The 18,609-nt window shown below is 30.3% G+C and overlaps 1 protein-coding gene across 3 annotated transcripts in view; it reads left to right on the top strand.

Moving 5' to 3' along the window:
• Window positions 1-18,609, top strand: part of LOC143045189 (uncharacterized) — a 116,104-nt gene that overhangs the window by 95,562 nt on the left and 1,933 nt on the right. For all 3 annotated transcript variants that reach the window (XM_076217540.1, XM_076217549.1, XM_076217531.1), the window contains 2 exons: window positions 13,129-13,258; window positions 14,393-15,035. In XM_076217540.1, the coding sequence (XP_076073655.1) occupies window positions 13,129-13,258; window positions 14,393-15,035 (773 nt within the window). The remainder of the gene's footprint in view (window positions 1-13,128; window positions 13,259-14,392; window positions 15,036-18,609) is intronic.

The following is an 18,609-nucleotide window of genomic DNA, read 5'->3' on the forward strand; positions in this document are numbered from 1 at the left end:
TGTTTACAAATAGATTGTTGGTAATCATATCTAATTTTAAAAAAAGAACAGACAATATATATAAAAAATTAATATCATATAATATGATGCCTATATTAATTTATTTATGAAATGTCGTATGCCTGTAAAACTCAAGTTACTTGAGAACTAGATATTTTCTGAATATAAATATATAATAATATATCTAGAATATTGGGTTTTGTCATTTAATTTAAACAATCTATTAAATAAAATAAGTTTCCATGGTAATTTTGCCAGGTGCAACGTTAGTTGAATGAGAAATATGAAAAAGTGATATTGAGCTGTAATTGCCTTTTTCTCCATGTAAGTAACAATAAACCCCAATGTGATAATATAGCAGCTTAAATTTTGTGCATTAAGGCTGATTAAGGGTTCATTAGAAATGGATTTTTCAGGAAATATAATTGAATGTTTGTTCCATTGTTCAGTATTTTTCGATTAAATATAATGAAATAGAGTCCATTTGTATTGTAATATGTATTTACAAGTTTCTTAATTAACAACATGTTGACGATTATTTTGAAAGTAATTACAGTGTTCCGTCATCCATTATAGGCTTAGCATTAATCAAAATTGATTATTATTTGGCACCAGTGTCCATTGTAGTTGGAATTTTACACTGGTCATCCAATATTGATTTTCAAATTGAAGCTGATGAAAACAATTGAAATTTATTAGTTTCTGTAGAAGCAAGACATTATTAAACTGAAAGTTGAATAATGACCAGGGGGACTATCTTCAAATGTTGCCATATAATATTATTGATATTTGGTATGTGCTAGTTTTCTTGTATAAGTAGCCTTTAATTCACAATTTCAACAAAAAAATCAACATTAAAGATTTCAGCGGTGTTTATTTGTTGTATCAAGATTTTTAATTACTATGTTTTTATTTTAGTTCTTTGAAACTATTCTGAAATGACTAAGCATATACTGTATGAAGTACACTTGCGAAAAGTGTTGTATTTCATTATATAGGAATTTCATTAAACAATAAATTGAAAAAAAATCTATACACATTCATCTGATATCAATAGTTTTATTTTCACCATTTCTATAAGCAAAGTTTTTTTTAAAAAGTATCAATAGAAGAATCGTGTATACATATAATTACCAAGAATGGTCATTGAATTTCAGTATTTAAAAAAGTATGTTTGCGACAAGCAGCAAGCAGTCTTTATGTTACACTTTTAATTTTGCTTATCAAAAGCATCAAACATTAGAACTGCAGTTTTATTATTGCATGTACAATGGCACAGTCAACTATGATGTCCGTCATTGATGGAAGGGAAGTAACTCTAGCATACAAAGAAATAAATCTTTATATCAACAAATAAGTTCAATTAAGACGACATTGTGTTTCTTTTTCCTGATTTAAGGGTTTGATGAAAGTTGTCTCATGCAGTTACTTTGATAGTTTAATGACATTATTTTAATTTCTTTAAATTGACATGTTTGATTTAGAGAAAATTGAATCTCATAAAACTGTGGAATTTGATACTAAAATTTCCTTTATTCTGTTATGGCTAGAAGAGAAATGAAGAAAGATGATATTGAGTTGATTATCTAAGCACTTATTTTGCTATCAAAATGAAATGCTGAGGCTCCTAATTTAATATTTGAATTAGATTTACATTTCTATTTAAAGGGGATACTAAAACTGCACAGGAAAAATATAATATTACATGCACATCTGCTCCCCCTCCCACCACATAGGTTAATGAATGATTACCACACCTCATTATATGTTCATTCAACTTGTCTTAACTCTTTCTGTATGTCTAATAAAGATTTTTGTCAAAATTTTCCCTGGCACTTCTTAGAAAAATTACTTAAAGATTGGTCAGCAGCCTGATAATGATTAGGCCAAATAAAAATATATGTGTGGTTCCAGTAACCCGACCAACCCTAGTTAAAACCCCCCGACCCTAGAACTTTTTTTAATAAATTTTCAAACAATCAAATTTTGAGGAATGTGAATAAAAATAATGAAATTCATAGATTTCTGTCATCTGAATTTCCATCACAAGTATCTGTTATGGCTAAAATGCAACAATTCATAACAGAATGCAACAAAATTAACTAAAAACGTATCATGACTGTTTATTTTACAACCAAACACATGTAAAAATAATGCACTTCCGGTTGGGGCGTGTATAATACCGGAAAAAATTTCGGTAAACACACGATTTTTTTCCGGATTTTGACATTCAAAAAAAAAAAAAAAAAAAATGCCGACCTACCGACCCTATTTTTTAAAAGTATGTAACTGGAACCACACATATATTTTTATTTGGCCTTAGGTATATGAGTGAGTACTCCTCTTTGGTGGATCCAGAAATTTTTGTAAGTTGGGGCCCACTGACAGATTTCCCCAGAAAAGGGGTGACTCAGGGCCCCTTTGCCCCTTCTAAATCTGCCTCTGCTCTTTATATTTACAAAACACCTATTTTCTAATTTCCAAAACTTAGAATTTTATAACATGTGGAATCAGCTTCAAAAATTTTGTTCACACATATTCTCCCATACTGTCAACACAATTACTTCATATTTAGTAAGCAGCTCAACAGTGATGAGTTGTTGTTTTCCAAATCTTTGAATTTTAAGTAGGATTTATGTTCAACACCCAAATATATGTGTTCTGGCTTTAAGATTTTTACACATTGTAAAGTTGTAACAGCCTTTTTCTTTGCGATTTTTCAAAAAAAAAAAAAACAGTCTAGAACACAATAAGCAAAATTGGTGGAATAGTTATAGTTATCTAGCTGTTAGATTATAGAGTCAGATTTGTAAGAAAATCTCACTATATTTATACATGTCATACCGTATAGTGGGAGAAAATTTCGAGATTTTCATTGAATAAGGTAAATGAAATATTTTTGCTGATTCAAACTTTTATCAATACCTTATTCCTGTCCCCTTTTAAATAGGAGGAATTTATATTGGCAATTTTGTTCTATATGCGAAAATAATTAGCCATACATACGGTATACATGTAATACTTTTCACATTGATAAAAACATAAACAATTGACTATACTTGAAGACCCTATTTTGATTTCTAAATGTCTTCTAAATTGGCCCTAGAGCACATGATGAGCTACAATGTACTACCTACATTTAGCATCCAGGTTCCCTAAAGGCTAAACCTTTTCAAAGAGCCACTATAGAACTTATACAAATACTAGTACTATACCAGTTCTTCTGTTTGTTCCAAATTGTCTTGTTATTACACCATTGAGTCCTGCATCTAGTCTTCATTCAACCATAGATATATATTGGTAAAGCTGTATAGGATTTTATAGTCGGAGATTGAAAGTCAAAATTGTCAAAAGAGAGCTTAAATCTATTATGATTCTGCTTCAAAGACATTAGATTAGTCTTGTAGATATCATAGAGCTCAACTTTATATGTTCTATTTGTTTTTGAATGGTGCTTTTTACCTTTACAAATTATTGGTCATTATTGTAATGGTCCGAGTCACCTAATAGCATTATTTAGAATAGTTATTCAATATTTTTGGATTGTTGGACATCTGCCTCTTTTTGTTGTATTTTTGTCATTTGTACTTTGGACCTTTGCTGTAAAACCCAAAAAAAAACAAAATATATTTGACACATACATGCACTGACATATCTATGACAAAAAATTGCTGAAACTGTCAGACTTTTTGACCATATATATTGAGTATCATATTAATTATTAGTCTAGTTCAGTAAAGTAGTCATTAAAAACTGCTGAAATATTCAGAAAAAACGCTATTTTTTTACAAATTAAATCTACATTATAAAGCTTCTTTTATGTGTTAGTACTACAAAAAACCTTTTTAAAATTGAATTATGCAGAGAAATATGGCAATTATGGAAAAATGATTTGACATTTGATTTTAAAAAAGGTATTAAAAAGTGATATACAATCTGGGATTTTTCAGACATCGGATATAAAATAGACTGAAAACCACAAAACCCATCAAAACACCCATGTAAATTTAATATTATTTATAGAGAACATTTCACATTTACAATCCTTAATGTTGTTTTATAATTGGAGAAAAAGAAATGAAGACATATAATTGATTATTTAATATTTCATACTATTTTTTTTTGGTGTGAAGATAGTCGCTGATACATATTTAGACACAGACAAACAAAAAGTAATATTTTCACTGAAGCCTTAGGTGTCAACTTTTTTTATGTTAAAGATACCTTTGGGAATTGGGGGAGTATTTAGGGAAATTGTTTAAAGTAAAAAACATGAAAAACTCATTTGGTAAAGTGTTTTTGAGGAAATAAAATAGTTTTTTTTAAAGTCTAGTTTAATTAGTGTAACATTACTATTTTCTTGGGGTACAGGATTTTGATGTTTTAACATGGTTTCGTTTATCAAAATCATGAACTTGAAAAGTCATGTTATAAGATAATTCACATGATATTTTTTATCTGATTATCTTGTTTGTTCATATTTTACTTATTGAAGGGGGGTTGGCCCAAATATTTTTTAAATTAATATTTATTTGATTCAACACTGTAAAGTTGATGTTTATGTTGAATCACACTGCAAAGTTGATGTTTATGTTGAATCACACTGTTAAGTTTATGTTTATGTTAAATATCACTGCTAAATTCATGTTTATGTTGAATCACACTGTTAAGTTGATGTTTATGTTGAGTCGCACTGCAAACGTTGATGTTTATGTTGAATCACACTGTTAAGTTGATGTTTATGTTAAATATCACTGCTAAATTCATGTTTATGTTGAATCACACTGTTAAGTTGATGTTTATGTTAAATATCACTGCTAAATTTATGTTTATGTTGAATCACACTGTTAAGTTGATGTTTATGTTGAATCACACTGCAAAGTTGATGTTTATGTTGAATCACAGTTAAGTTGATGTTTATGTTGAATCACACTGCAAAGTTGATGTTTATGTTGAATCACACTGTTAAGTTGATGTTTATGTTGAATCACACTGCAAAGTTGATGTTTATGATGAATTGCACTGCAAAGTTGATGTTTCAGAGTTCGCGAAAAGTGTCAGTCCTCAGGATTTCACCACCAAAATTTTGCTTAGGACTGACACAATTTTAGAATTTTTCAATAGAATTAATAGTGAGGACCAGTAGATTTTCTTGAAGGACCACCAGGGAAAAAAAGATTTTGCGAACTCTGATGTTTATGTTGAATCACACTGCAAAGTTGATGTTTATGTTGAATCGCACTGTTAAGTTGAGCTTTATGTTGAATCACACTGCAAAGTTGATGTTTATGTTGAATCACACTGTCAAGTTGATGTTTATGTTGAATCACACTGTCAAGTTGATTTTTATGTTAAATATCACTGCTTAAGTTGATGTTTATGTTGAATCACACTGTAAAGTTGATGTTTGTGTTAAATATCAGTGCTAAATTCATGTTTATGTTGAATCACACTGTTAAGTTGATGTTTATGTTGAATCACACTGCAAAGTTGATGTTTATGTTGAATCATACTGTAAAGTTGATGTTTATGTTAAATATCAGTGCTAAATTCATGTTTATGTTGAATCACACTGTTAAGTTGATGTTTATGTTGAATCACACTGCAAAGTTGATGTTTATGTTGAATCACACTGCAAATTTGATGTTTATGTTGAATCACACTGTCAAGTTGATTTTTATGTTAAATATCACTGCTAAATTCATGTTTATGTTGAATCACACTGTTAAGTTGATGTTTATGTTGAATCACACTGTCAAGTTGATGTTTATGTTAAATTCCACTTCAAAGTTCATGTTTATGTTGAATCCCACTGTTAAGTTTTGGTTTAGGTTGAATTCCACTTTAAATTTTTTGTTTATGTTGAATCCCTTTGTAAAGTTTTGGTTTATGTTGAATCCCATTGTAAAGTTTTGGTTTATGTTGAATCCCACTGTTAAGTTGATGTTTATGATGAATCCCACTGTTAAGTTGATGTTTATGTTGAATTCCAGTGTAAAGTTGATGTTTATGATGAATCCCATTGTTAAGTTGATGTTTATGTTGAATTCCAGTGTAAAGTTGATGTTTATGTTGAATCCCACTGTACAGTTGAGGTTTTTGTTGAATCCCACTGCAAAGTTGATCTTATGTTGAATCCCACTTCAAAGTTGATCTTATGTTGAATACCACTGTAAAGTTGAGGTTTTTGTTGAACTCCACTGCAAAGTTGATTTTATGTTGAATACCACTGTAAAGTTGAGGTTTTTGTTGAACCCCACTTCAAAGTTGATCTTATGTTGAATCACACTGTTAAGTTGATGTTTATGTTGAATCACACTGTAATGTTGATGTTTATGTTGAATCACACTGCAAAGTTGATGTTTATGTTGAATCACACTGTAAAGTTGATGTTAATGTTGAATCACACTGCAAAGTTGATGTTTATGTTGAATCACACTGTCAAGTTGATGTTTATGTTAAATTCCACTTCAAAGTTCATGATTATGTTGAATCCCACTGCTAAGTTTTGGTTTAGGTTCAATTCCACTTTAAATTTTTTGTTTATGTTGAATCCCTGTGTAAAGTTTTGGTTTATGTTGAATCCCATTGTAAAGTTTTGGTTTATGTTGAATCTCACTGTTAAGTTGATGTTTATGATGATTCCCACTGTTTAGTTGATGTTTATGTTGAATTCCAGTGTAAAGTTGATGTTTATGATGAATCCCACTGTTAGGTTGATGTTTATGTTGAATTCCAGTGTAAAGTTGATGTTTATGTTGAATCCCACTGTACAGTTGAGGTTTTTGTTGAATCCCACTGCAAAGCTGATCTTATGTTGAATCCCACTTCAAAGTTGATTTTATGTTGAATACCACTGTAAAGTTGAGGTTTTTGTTGAACCCCACTGCAAAGTTGATTTTATGTTGAATTCCATTATAAAGTTGAGGTTTACCTAGAATCTCTCTGTTTACTTATGGAGTCACTTACGTTTATGTTTGCCCGGGTTATATTTTAAGTTGATGTATTTAGAAAATTACTGTTCAGTTGATGATGTGTGTGCATGTGGTGTCACTAAAGTTGATATTTACATGGACATCCCTCTGTAAAGTTTATGTTTATATCAAATATTTTGAATAGCACTGTAAAGTTGATGTTTCCATTGAATATCACATAAGTTTACGAATACAGCATTTCCTGAAATCACAATCATTACTTCTGCACTCCTTAAAAGTGGCTACATGCTTTTCATTTGCATAGAATTCAAGTGTAAGGTATATGTTTGCTGCAATATTCATTTTTATGCCTCACCGATGATAGTAGAGGGACATTATGTTTTCTGGTCTGTGGGTCCGTTCGTTCGTCCGTCTGTTAGTTTGTCTGTCTGTTTGTTCGTCCGTTTGTTCGTCTGTCCCTTCGTCCCGCTTCAGGTTGAAGTTTTTGGTCAAGGTAGTTTTTGATGAAGTTGAATTCCAATCAACTTGAAACTTAGTACACATGTTACTTATGATATGATCCTTCTAATTTTAATTCCAAATTAAAGTTTTGATCCCAATTTTACAGTCCACTGAATATGGAAAATGATAGTGTGAGTGGGGTATCTGTGTACTATGGACTTTTTTTGATGGACAAAGTTGTCTACAAAAGTCATATTTCTCATTGTATTCTATAAAGGTTAAGTAATGGACTATAAATTGGTGAAACAGACTTTCTGAATTGTTATTATGAAATGTGTCATTTAGCCCATTCTTATTTCTTTCTAAAGTCATGCTGCTATAACCTAAATGTCTTTATAAGATACATTTATGTCTGAAATGTCATTTTCATGGCAAAGCTTGATGAATTATAAAATTGCACTTCTAGTATGCAGTTATATTTGAATGACAAGTAAGACGTTTACATATGCTCTAACATAAGATTGAAACTTTTTAATCAAGAAACATTCCAGATTTAGCTGTATTTAATGGTGTAGAATGTTCCTAAGTCTGCTTTTATGACAGACAGGATTTTAAAGCTCTCTAAAGACTTTCACTTTAAAGAATTATCTTCAGGTGTTTTTGACAGATTTCAGTTGATTGTGGTATTTTAAATACGTTATCACTAATCCCAGCTTCAATTTGGCTTTATCTAGCAATCAAACTTTTTTCTTGGATAACCTAATATGGCAATAAGCCCAAGAAATAGCCAGTAGTGTAATTTCCTGTCGTAAAAAAATCACCATGTTATTTTTGTGAGATTTAATTATTTCACCATCTTCTTTCTGTAGTTTATTGCGTCTGGCCAGTCTATTTTATTTGTTCAACTTGACTTGGTCAAGATAAGAATTTTGTCACAATTTGAAGTTTATTTACTCCGTGAGATTGATTTTTTTGTCTCTGATTTCGTTTGATTATGTACAGTTTAAGTTGACTTGAACTTTCCTGTTTCGAAATGATAAAGTCAATGAATAATACAATTATAAAATATTGATTGTCGCGACAAAGGGTCATTTCTTAGCAATCATGTTTGAAACAGACAGACTCAATTTTTGAGATAATTCTTTTTGTAAATATGATAGGAAATTCATGTGCCCAATTAAACTTACTAAGGCCGTCTTTCATGTCAACAGTTTCAAATTTAATCACTTTGAGAGAAGCAAGTTTAATTTGCTATTAAGTTTGTAGTTTATTACTAGAAAGTTCCTGTAAAAATTGATTATTTCATTTTTAATTTAAATGTGGGATGAATCGGTTACTGATAGCTGAATTTATGAGAAATTGGTGTTTTTAATATCGGGTTTACAGTTTTCGCAGACCCTATTAATCACGATTATTCAATCATAATTTTGTATTAAATTCCAAATTAAATAAAATGATAGAAAAGATTGATTAATTCATTATTGGAAATGTTATAAAAACACAGGCGATTAGAATTTCACTGTTTTATCTTGGTCAGTATTAATCATTATTCAAAGAAAGGAAATAAAAAAAACAGACTCAGACTTTTTAATATTTTTTTTAAATAATTTATTGTTAAAAATGTGTATTAAGTTCTTTTTCTTGTCAGTATTGAGAATTTATTTGTCTATGGCTTAATTGTTTTCATCCCAACTGTCTCTTGTTAAATGGGTAAAGTATATTGAAGGGTTCTTCATTATTCCCTGTATGGCTTTAATCAAATTATTCTGTTTAGAAGATATATCAACAAGAATTTACTGTTTGTTTCATCACCTTGCTCTAACACAAAGAGATATAGTAATGACACTTGGCTGTACATTGTATCAGTTAAAATATCACCAATTACATCCTATTGTATCCGTTTAAGTATCACCAATTACATCCTAGTTAACATATCACCAATTACATCATATTGTATCAGTTAAAATATCACAAATTACATCCTATTGTATCAGTTAAAATATCACCAATTACATCCTACTTAACATTAGGGACTGGACATTGTATCAAATGAAATATCACCAATAACATCCCAGTTAACATAAGGCAACTATTTATTTTATCGGTTGAAATATCACCCATAAGTCCTAGTTAACATAAGGCAATTATTTATTGTATTGGTTGAAATATCACCCATAAGTCCTAGTTAACATAAGGCAATTATTTATTGTATTGGTTGAAATATCACCCATAAGTCCTAGTTAACATAAGGCAATTATTTATTGTATCGGTTGAAATATCACCCATAAGTCCTAGTTAACATAAGGCAATTATTTATTGTATTGGTTGAAATATCACCCATAAGTCCTAGTTAACATAAGGCAATTATTTATTGTATCGGTTGAAATATCACCCATAAGTCCTAGTTAACATAAGGCAATTATTTATTGTATTGGTTGAAATATCACCCATAAGTCCTAGTTAACATAAGGCAATTATTTATTGTATCGGTTGAAATATCACCCATAAGTCCCAGTTAACATAAGGCAACTATTTATTGTATCAGTTAAAATATCACCCATAAGTCCCAGTTACCATGAGGCAACTATTTATTGTATCGGTTGAAATATCACCCATAAGTCCTAGTTAACATAAGGCAATTATTTATTGTATCGGTTAAAATATCACCAATAAGTCCTAGTTAACATAAGGCAATTATTTATTGTATCAGTTAAAATATCACCCATAAGTCCTAGTTAACATAAGGCAATTATTTATTGTATCGGTTGAAATATCACCAATAAGTCCTAGTTAACATAAGGCAATTATTTATTGTATCAGTTGAAATATCACCCATAAGTCCTAGTTAACATAAGGCAATTATTTATTGTATCGGTTGAAATATCACCCATAAGTCCTAGTTAACATAAGGCAATTATTTATTGTATCGGTTGAAATATCACCCATAAGTCCTAGCAATATAACACAACTTTTTATTGTATCAGTCAAAATATCACCAATAAGTCCTAGTTAACATAAGGGGACGGTGTCTTCCGCGAATGCCAACATTTTACATGTTACTTGTTCCTTGAACGCCAACAAAAATATTTCAATGGATGTTTATATAATAACAATAGGTGTTTTTATAAGTATTTAACTTTTGAAAATAATTAATGAACTTTATAGAAATGCAACATTTTATCACTTTCTCATAAGAAAAAATAGTAGATTTTAGGGGTAAAGAAATAAAGAAAATTAAAACATTTTATTACTTTTTATAAAAAAAAATGTTTGGAAGGAATATGTTAATAACATAAGAAATATTAAAAATTTTAATGAAATTTTAGTTTAATACAATTATTTCGAACTAAATAAAGGATATACGAGATTTGTTTTAGTTCCATGTCAATTTATATATTTTATTAGTTAATATAAACTATATGAAGATTTCAGTTGTACAATTTATTAAATTAAAAAAATAATCAAGTTAATTTGATAACATCTAAGCCGGAAACTCTACACAAGTTTCAAGAAAATTCATGAAATATGGCAACAAAAATTCAGATGAGTTGCGAACATGACAAACAACTAAACAATGTTATTTTACGAATCATTTACAATAAAAAAAAAGGGGTGTAATTGTATAACCAAGAGAAATATCCTGAACAAACTGAAATAAACAAAATAGTAATCTAACACGAGATACAAAGTTTCAAGAAATTTAATCTGTGATATGGTAGGATATTACAGCACACACAACTATAGAAATATTGAAAAAAACCTTCAAAGTCCAAAGAGTCTATTGTAGAATTTGTGCAAACTGGAATTCCTGTCCTGACAATATGCACATATTGACTTTGTGATGCAACACTTTTGAAAGTTTCATTTTAAGAGAATCCATATTTGTTCAAGTAGGAGCAGCAAAATATGATTTTTTAACAACTTAACAAACATGAACTAGATTTAGTTACCTGTATTTACCTTATAATCTGTTTAATTAGTATGATTGTTTTGATAAGCATGCACTGTTGTTGTGATAACTACTTGCACCTATTCCTTGAACACCAACATAATTTTCCAGGTAAATTGTCGGTAGATCAAAGGATGTTGGCATTCAAGGAATAAACCAAGGGGACTATAGATAATATAAGTTAAGATATCACCAATTACTTCCTAATTAACATTAATTAGAGGATTGTACATTGTATCAGTTAAAATATCACCAATTTTCTTATAGTATACTTTAGGGGACTATAAATTATATCAGTTGAAATATCACCAATTAAATCCTAGTTAACATTAGAGGATTATATATTTTATCAGTTAAGATATGACTAATTACATCTCAGTTAACGTAAGGGGATTGTTCATTGCATCAGTTAAAATATCACCAATTACATCCGCATTAACATTGAGGACTGTACATTGTCATCTTATAAAATATCACCAATTACATCCGCATTAACATTGAGGACTGTACATTGTCATCTTATAAAATGTCACCGATTACTGCCGCATTAACATTGAGGACTGTACATTGTCATCATATAAAATATCACCAATTACATCCTAGTTATAAAGGGACTATTTATTGTATAAATTAAGATATCTCCAATTACATCTTAGTTGACAAAAGGGGACTGTTTATTGTATCAGTTAAAATATCACCCATAAGTCCTAGTTAACATAAGGCAACTATTTATTGTATCAGTTAAAATATCACCCATAAGTCCTAGTTAACATAAGGCAATTATTTATTGTATCGGTTGAAATATCACCCATAAGTCCTAGTTAACATAAGGCAATTATTTATTGTATCAGTTAAAATATCACCCATAAGTCCTAGTTAACATAAGGCAATTATTTATTGTATCAGTTAAAATATCACCAATAAGTCCTAGTTAACATAAGGCAATTATTTATTGTATCGGTTGAAATATCACCCATAAGTCCCAGTTAACATAAGGCAATTATTTATTGTATCGGTTGAAATATCACCCATAAGTCCTAGTTAACATAAGGCAATTATTTATTGTATCGGTTGAAATATCACCAATAAGTCCTAGTTAACATAAGGCAATTATTTATTGTATCGGTTGAAATATCACCAATATGTCCCAGTTAACATGAGGCAACTATTTATTGTATCGGTTGAAATATCACCAATAAGTCCTAGTTAACATAAGGCAATTATTTATTGTATCGGTTGAAATATCACCCATAAGTCCTAGTTAACATGAGGCAACTATTTATTGTATCGGTTGAAATATCACCAATAAGTCCTAGTTAACATAAGGCAATTATTTATTGTATCGGTTGAAATATCACCAATAAGTCCTAGTTAACATGAGGCAACTATTTATTGTATCGGTTGAAATATCACCAATAAGTCCTAGTTAACATGAGGCAATTATTTATTGTATCGGTTGAAATATCACCAATAAGTCCTAGTTAACATGAGGCAACTATTTATTGTATCGGTTGAAATATCACCAATAAGTCCTAGTTAACATAAGGCAATTATTTATTGTATCGGTTGAAATATCACCAATAAGTCCTAGTTAACATGAGGCAACTATTTATTGTATCGGTTGAAATATCACCAATATGTCCCAGCTAACATGAGGCAATTATTTATTGTATCTCTTTAAACAAAGTTTTGACCCCTGCCTACCTCCTCTCCCCCACCATTCAATAGACAATAGATTTATATGAATAGGTATGTGATATAACAATCTCTGCTTGTGTTTAAACTTGTGAACTACACTTTCAGCTCCACAAGAAATAGATGAAGACCTAACCTATGACCTTGACAAAGAAAGTGGAGAAGAGAAGGAAAGTGATAGTGATGTTGACAGAGAAAGTGAAGGAGAGGAAGACAACAAGAGTGAAAGATCTGTGAGGTATATTTATGTCTTTTACTAAGGTCAATATTGAGAATACCAGTATATACTATTATGTAAATTGATATTAATTTGGTCAATCTCAGATATAGCAAATTAAGAAAAAAAAAAAAAAAATTGAATGCAAAGCACAAAATATAAATAAGGAGATGTTGTATGATTGACAATGAGACAACTATCCCTCAAAGTTCAAATGAAGTGGATGTATGCAATTATAGGTAACAGTATTGCCTTCAACAATGAGAAAAACCTGCATACCTTATTACCAGCTATAATTATAGCAGATACAGTCGGATGTGTGTTCCCAATTGCTGTTGAAAACAATTGTTTTGGCCTTCAGTTTGCTACCGATGTGTACTGTAGAGTTTTATTGGTGTTTCCTGTTGAATCTGCTGTACCAATAATCAGTATTGTGGGAAATGTGTCAAAGAGACAACATCCCCACCAAAGAACAGGAAATCTTCCAAGGCCACCAATGGGTCTTCAACATAGCGAAAAAAAACCTGCAGCTAGCAGGTGGGCTTCAGCTGACCCCTATACACAAATATGTACTAGTTCAGTGAAAATGGATGTCACACTGAACTCTGATATGTATAAATATACTGAAATTATAAAAAAAACAACATACAAGACTAACAAAGGCCAGTGGCAGTGGCTCAATACATCAGGGTATTAAGACTGGCATAAAGGGGGATATCTGTACGGAAGAACGTGAAATAAAATTACCATTTCACGATGAACGAATAATTGAAATTGTCTTGCATGTTGATCTTTTTACCAATTTTACGAAACACAATGAATAACGAACCTTTTCCACGGCTGCACATGAAATAAAAATGGCAAAACATGTCACACAAAAAAAAAACCTTTACCACCCTCTATTACGGATCTGTAAATAATAAAAATGATCATCAGTATGTGTGGTCAAATATTTATATTATGATCAAGCAGGTATTTCAATGTTAAACACAATATCATCAAGTTTGAAATAGCCACAAGTACTACAAACAGCAACACTTGGAAACTCTGATGTAAAAGTTAGTCTTATTGAACCAATGTTAGAATTAGTATGCACAGATATAAATCCTTTATTAATTTTTGCATTTTGTCTTATATTTTTATATTTCAATTCAGTGTAATAGGAGAAGAAGTGAATGAAGACTTGGAAGATGGTGAGACTGTTTCGGATGAAGATGATGATTTGACTCCAGAGAAATCTGCAGTTAAACGTGAAGTTAGTTCAGAAACAGAAGGGGAGATTACTTCTGATGAAAGTGGTGAGGAAAAAGAAGACACCAACAAAAAGACTGATGATCAATTAAACATTGACAAAAAAATTAAAGATCAAGAGGGAGAACAGGAGAATATTGACAAAAGGGAAAGTATTCATGATGAAAAGCATACAAAAGAAATAGAGAAACAACGAGATAATGAAGAGGATTTCATGATCATAGACAAAGATCAAGTACCAGGAGACAATGATAATGATGTAAACAATGATTGTAAGACTGTAGATGTTTGTAGGGACACAAATCAGGACAAGGACAATGATGTAAACAATGATTGTAAGACTAAGTCTGTAGATGTTTGTAGGGACACAAATCAGGACAAGGACAATGATGTCAACAATGATTGTAAGACTGTAGATGTTTGTAGGGACACAAATCAGGACAAGGAGATGGGAAATGAAGAGGATGAAAGTCAAAATGAACGACAAGAAAAGGAGGAAAAATCAGAAGTAAATATAGCTGTTGAGGAAGGGGAGATAAACGAAGAGGTAAAAATAAAGTCTCAGTCTGATAAGTAGAATAGGATGTGGGTGCCTTGGAGTTATACATTTCTAGGTCTGATCTTTAAGACCTTTTAACTGTAAGTAAGGAGTTGACTCCATAAGTCATATATGCCTATGACCTCCATGGAAATTAAATAAGTATGTTTGTAATATTTGGAAAGATTCCTGTTAAAGAGTATTGAGGAATTCAGGGGCATTCACCTTCACTAACCAAGGCTTATATGCACTGATCTCAAATAAGATATTTAGTTTGTAAAATATAATGGTTTCCTGGTCTGATTTATGTTCTTCTTTGCTATGCACTGAGTCATGAACCTTTGTTGATTGTTCCATAGGTTGAACATTTTGAAAAAAGATAATACATTGCAGGACTATTAAAAACTTTAGAGATCAGGAAGATGAGGGGAGACAACTGAAATTCTTCAGAAGATTGCTAAACAATCATATGCATAAAGGCAGTAACCACTTCTCTCACGTCTTTTCACCATGTAAGGTAAAGTGTTGTCCATCCAAACAATGGAGTTCTTATAAAATGGTTGTAGCTTGACCAATACAGGCCTCTTGGAGCCTCTCCTTTATAATTCTGATGAAAAAGACTGTTGAAGAGTCCTAATTATTTAATTAGAGTTTATAATCCAATATTTAAAACAGGTCAATAGTTTCAATTTAATCCTTGTATAATAAAAACACTTTCTTCAATAAACACGTTACTTTCCCCCATTATAGTGGTAATTAATCAAAATTTACGGGGAAATTTTCTATCTAATTCTCTCTGACAGGAAATATCCTGTGTGTAATAGAAAATTTTAATCTGGCGTAGTTTTACAAAGTTTTGAAAGATGATAAAATAATGTATGTTTTAAATGAGATATAACTTGTACTCAATGTAAAATTACAATTTCAAGGAGAGAAAAATCATGATTTTAAGATAAATTTGATCCATTTGATTTATGAATCCATGGAAACTTCCCAAAGGTTTCTTCTTTCTTTTGTATTTTAACTTCACTTGATTTTTTGAAAATTGACAAATGGTTTTGAATAGGAAAATGTAATATTTTTTTTATCATTTTGAAAAGCAGATTAATGATGGTCTATTCCGAACTGAATAAAATATGAGATTTTTTGACCCGATTGCTTTAATTTTCAAAGTGTTGAAAAAAGTTCAAATTTGATTAATTTTTCCACTTTATCTGGTGCTTCAGCTTTTGAATCTATTTGAAAGAAATGAAAAGTTACAAAGAGAAGTATTGTCGAGGGACAGTGGTGTAAAAATTTTGTTTACATAAAGTGAGATTTTTCTTTGCAATCAATTATCTTTATAAATCGAGAACTTAGGTGTCAAAGAGATTTCTAATCTTATGGAATAATTTCAAAGATGATGAATAGCTGTCATGGTTTTATTTTGTCGTGCAGACACAGAATTTGGTAAAAACTCTTAAGCCTGTATTTGTTATAAAATTAAAAAATCAATATCTCAGTAAGATCTATGTCCAGTTTTGATACACAATAACTTAATCAATACGCTATACTTCAATTTCAACCATTGAGGATGACCATGCATTAGAGTAGCGTAATTAATTAGGAAGGATTTGAGGATTTACTACAGATTAATTTGATAAAGTGAAATTGTAAGCCACTTAGAATATTGACATTTTTTCTCTGTCATTTCCATTTTCCCCTGACCATAAAGATAAGACAAAGGAATATGTCAACTGACCATATAAAATGAAATCTTAAAAAAAAAAAAAAAAGTTGACCAAAGGGAGACAACACTTTTACTGTTTCAATGATCAGATTTAATAGAATCATTAAAACTTCACTAATTATGCTTCTTTAAGACTGGAGTGTTGAATTGGGTTTTTTTTATTGAAAAAAATAATGGAATATGTTTGACGACACTAAAAGGACAATACATACGGTTAAAGTCAGAAACGGATTGCCTTAAATTAATCCTGCCTCTGTTACTTTGTTGAAGCATGACAAGAAATTAAAAAAAAACTGACTCATTTGAACCACTAATGGAATGTCAATGATATTTGGTATCCACTTCTGTGGAGATTGTTTGGCATTGTCACCTTAGAACTCCAGTTTTGCAAATTTTGAATGTTAAAGATATGCCAATTACATTTTAACATTTAAATTATACTTTGTAAATTTCTTACTGGCTAGACATATCAGATCATATCACTGTGACATAATTTTCTTGAAAGGGGGAAATAATTCTTTCAGAAATATGGACTTACAAATGTCAGAAAAGTTACTACTAGTTATGTGTCAGTCCTGTAAGTTATGAATCAAAATGGTAGACAGACAGCATGGCAACAAAATAGACATCTCAGTAATACTGTATCTAAGAATGCTCATTGTTACTGGGAGCATGCTCTAAGTGTACTTAATCTTATCTTCTAACAGTCAAAATATGTTTCACTTTTAAGCCTGTAAGTTTTATACTTATACATTGTAAAGAACAGCCTGAATTCAATTTTGTGGAACATTTCTGTAACATTTAACTGTATAAAGAAGAGAACAAGTCATGAAAATAAAAATGCCAAGAAATAGTTTTGTTAATGTCAATTGGGGTTGGATAGAAATTAGAGGTATCAGTTTATTTTTTTTTCTATCAAAAAGTTTATAGTGATGTCTGTTAGGAAAAGGCTTAAGTTTAGATTATACAGTAAATCTATTTCAGAATTGCTAAGATGAATAAGTTTTTCCAATAAGCATTTACATTGTTATTCAAAACCCTGAGAAGTCTAAATGATTGACTGTCCACGAACTGACCTCATGTTTTGTTAAAAGAAAGAGAAATCTTTTATTTTCATCAACCTTGATTAGGAAGTAACAAATAAAAAAAGAACTATTTCAGCCAAATCTAATAACAAGTATAGGTCCGGAGATTGTTTGTAGAATTCTATATAACAAACCCCTGCACAATAATTTGGTATAAATCAATTTAAACGGGCAGTAGAAATTTACAGCAGACTGGACAAGGCTTTAGATTTATTGCAGTTCTTTGGCAATAAAAATTGAAGTTAACATTTAATCAATATGGATAGCCACTGGTCTTCTGATCTTATTAAAACAAATCAATATTCCTTGGTTAAGAATGCTTGTTTTTCTCACTGACCAATTTCACATTTTTGTTTTAATCAATATTGTGAAGTGAAAAATTTACGAGGTCAGCGGGTAATAACGTCCATTTTTTTTCTGTAGGGAATTGACTTTTTGTTAATCCAGGATTGTTTTATGTCTTTTTGTTTTTGCCATTAAGAATAAAAATCCTTTTAGATGATAGTAAATCTTTAAGATAGCCCAAGTTCAAATTACAAATGCATGATTCATTTTCCATAGATATACTTATTCAAAACGCCATTTCACCAGTTGAAATCTTCAAAATATACTTAAAAGAAGCTCTTCACTTTTTGTTTCTACACACCTATACAAAAAAGAGCACACACTTGATTTAAGCTTCATATTAAATTTCATATGCAAATTTGAAATTTAAAAAAAAAATATCATTTAATGCTATAAGTGTAGCTAACTAGCTGTGTGTCATTAA

Source organism: Mytilus galloprovincialis, chromosome 1, assembly GCF_965363235.1.
Source record: "Mytilus galloprovincialis chromosome 1, xbMytGall1.hap1.1, whole genome shotgun sequence".
Taxonomy (NCBI): Eukaryota; Metazoa; Mollusca; class Bivalvia; order Mytilida; family Mytilidae; genus Mytilus; species Mytilus galloprovincialis.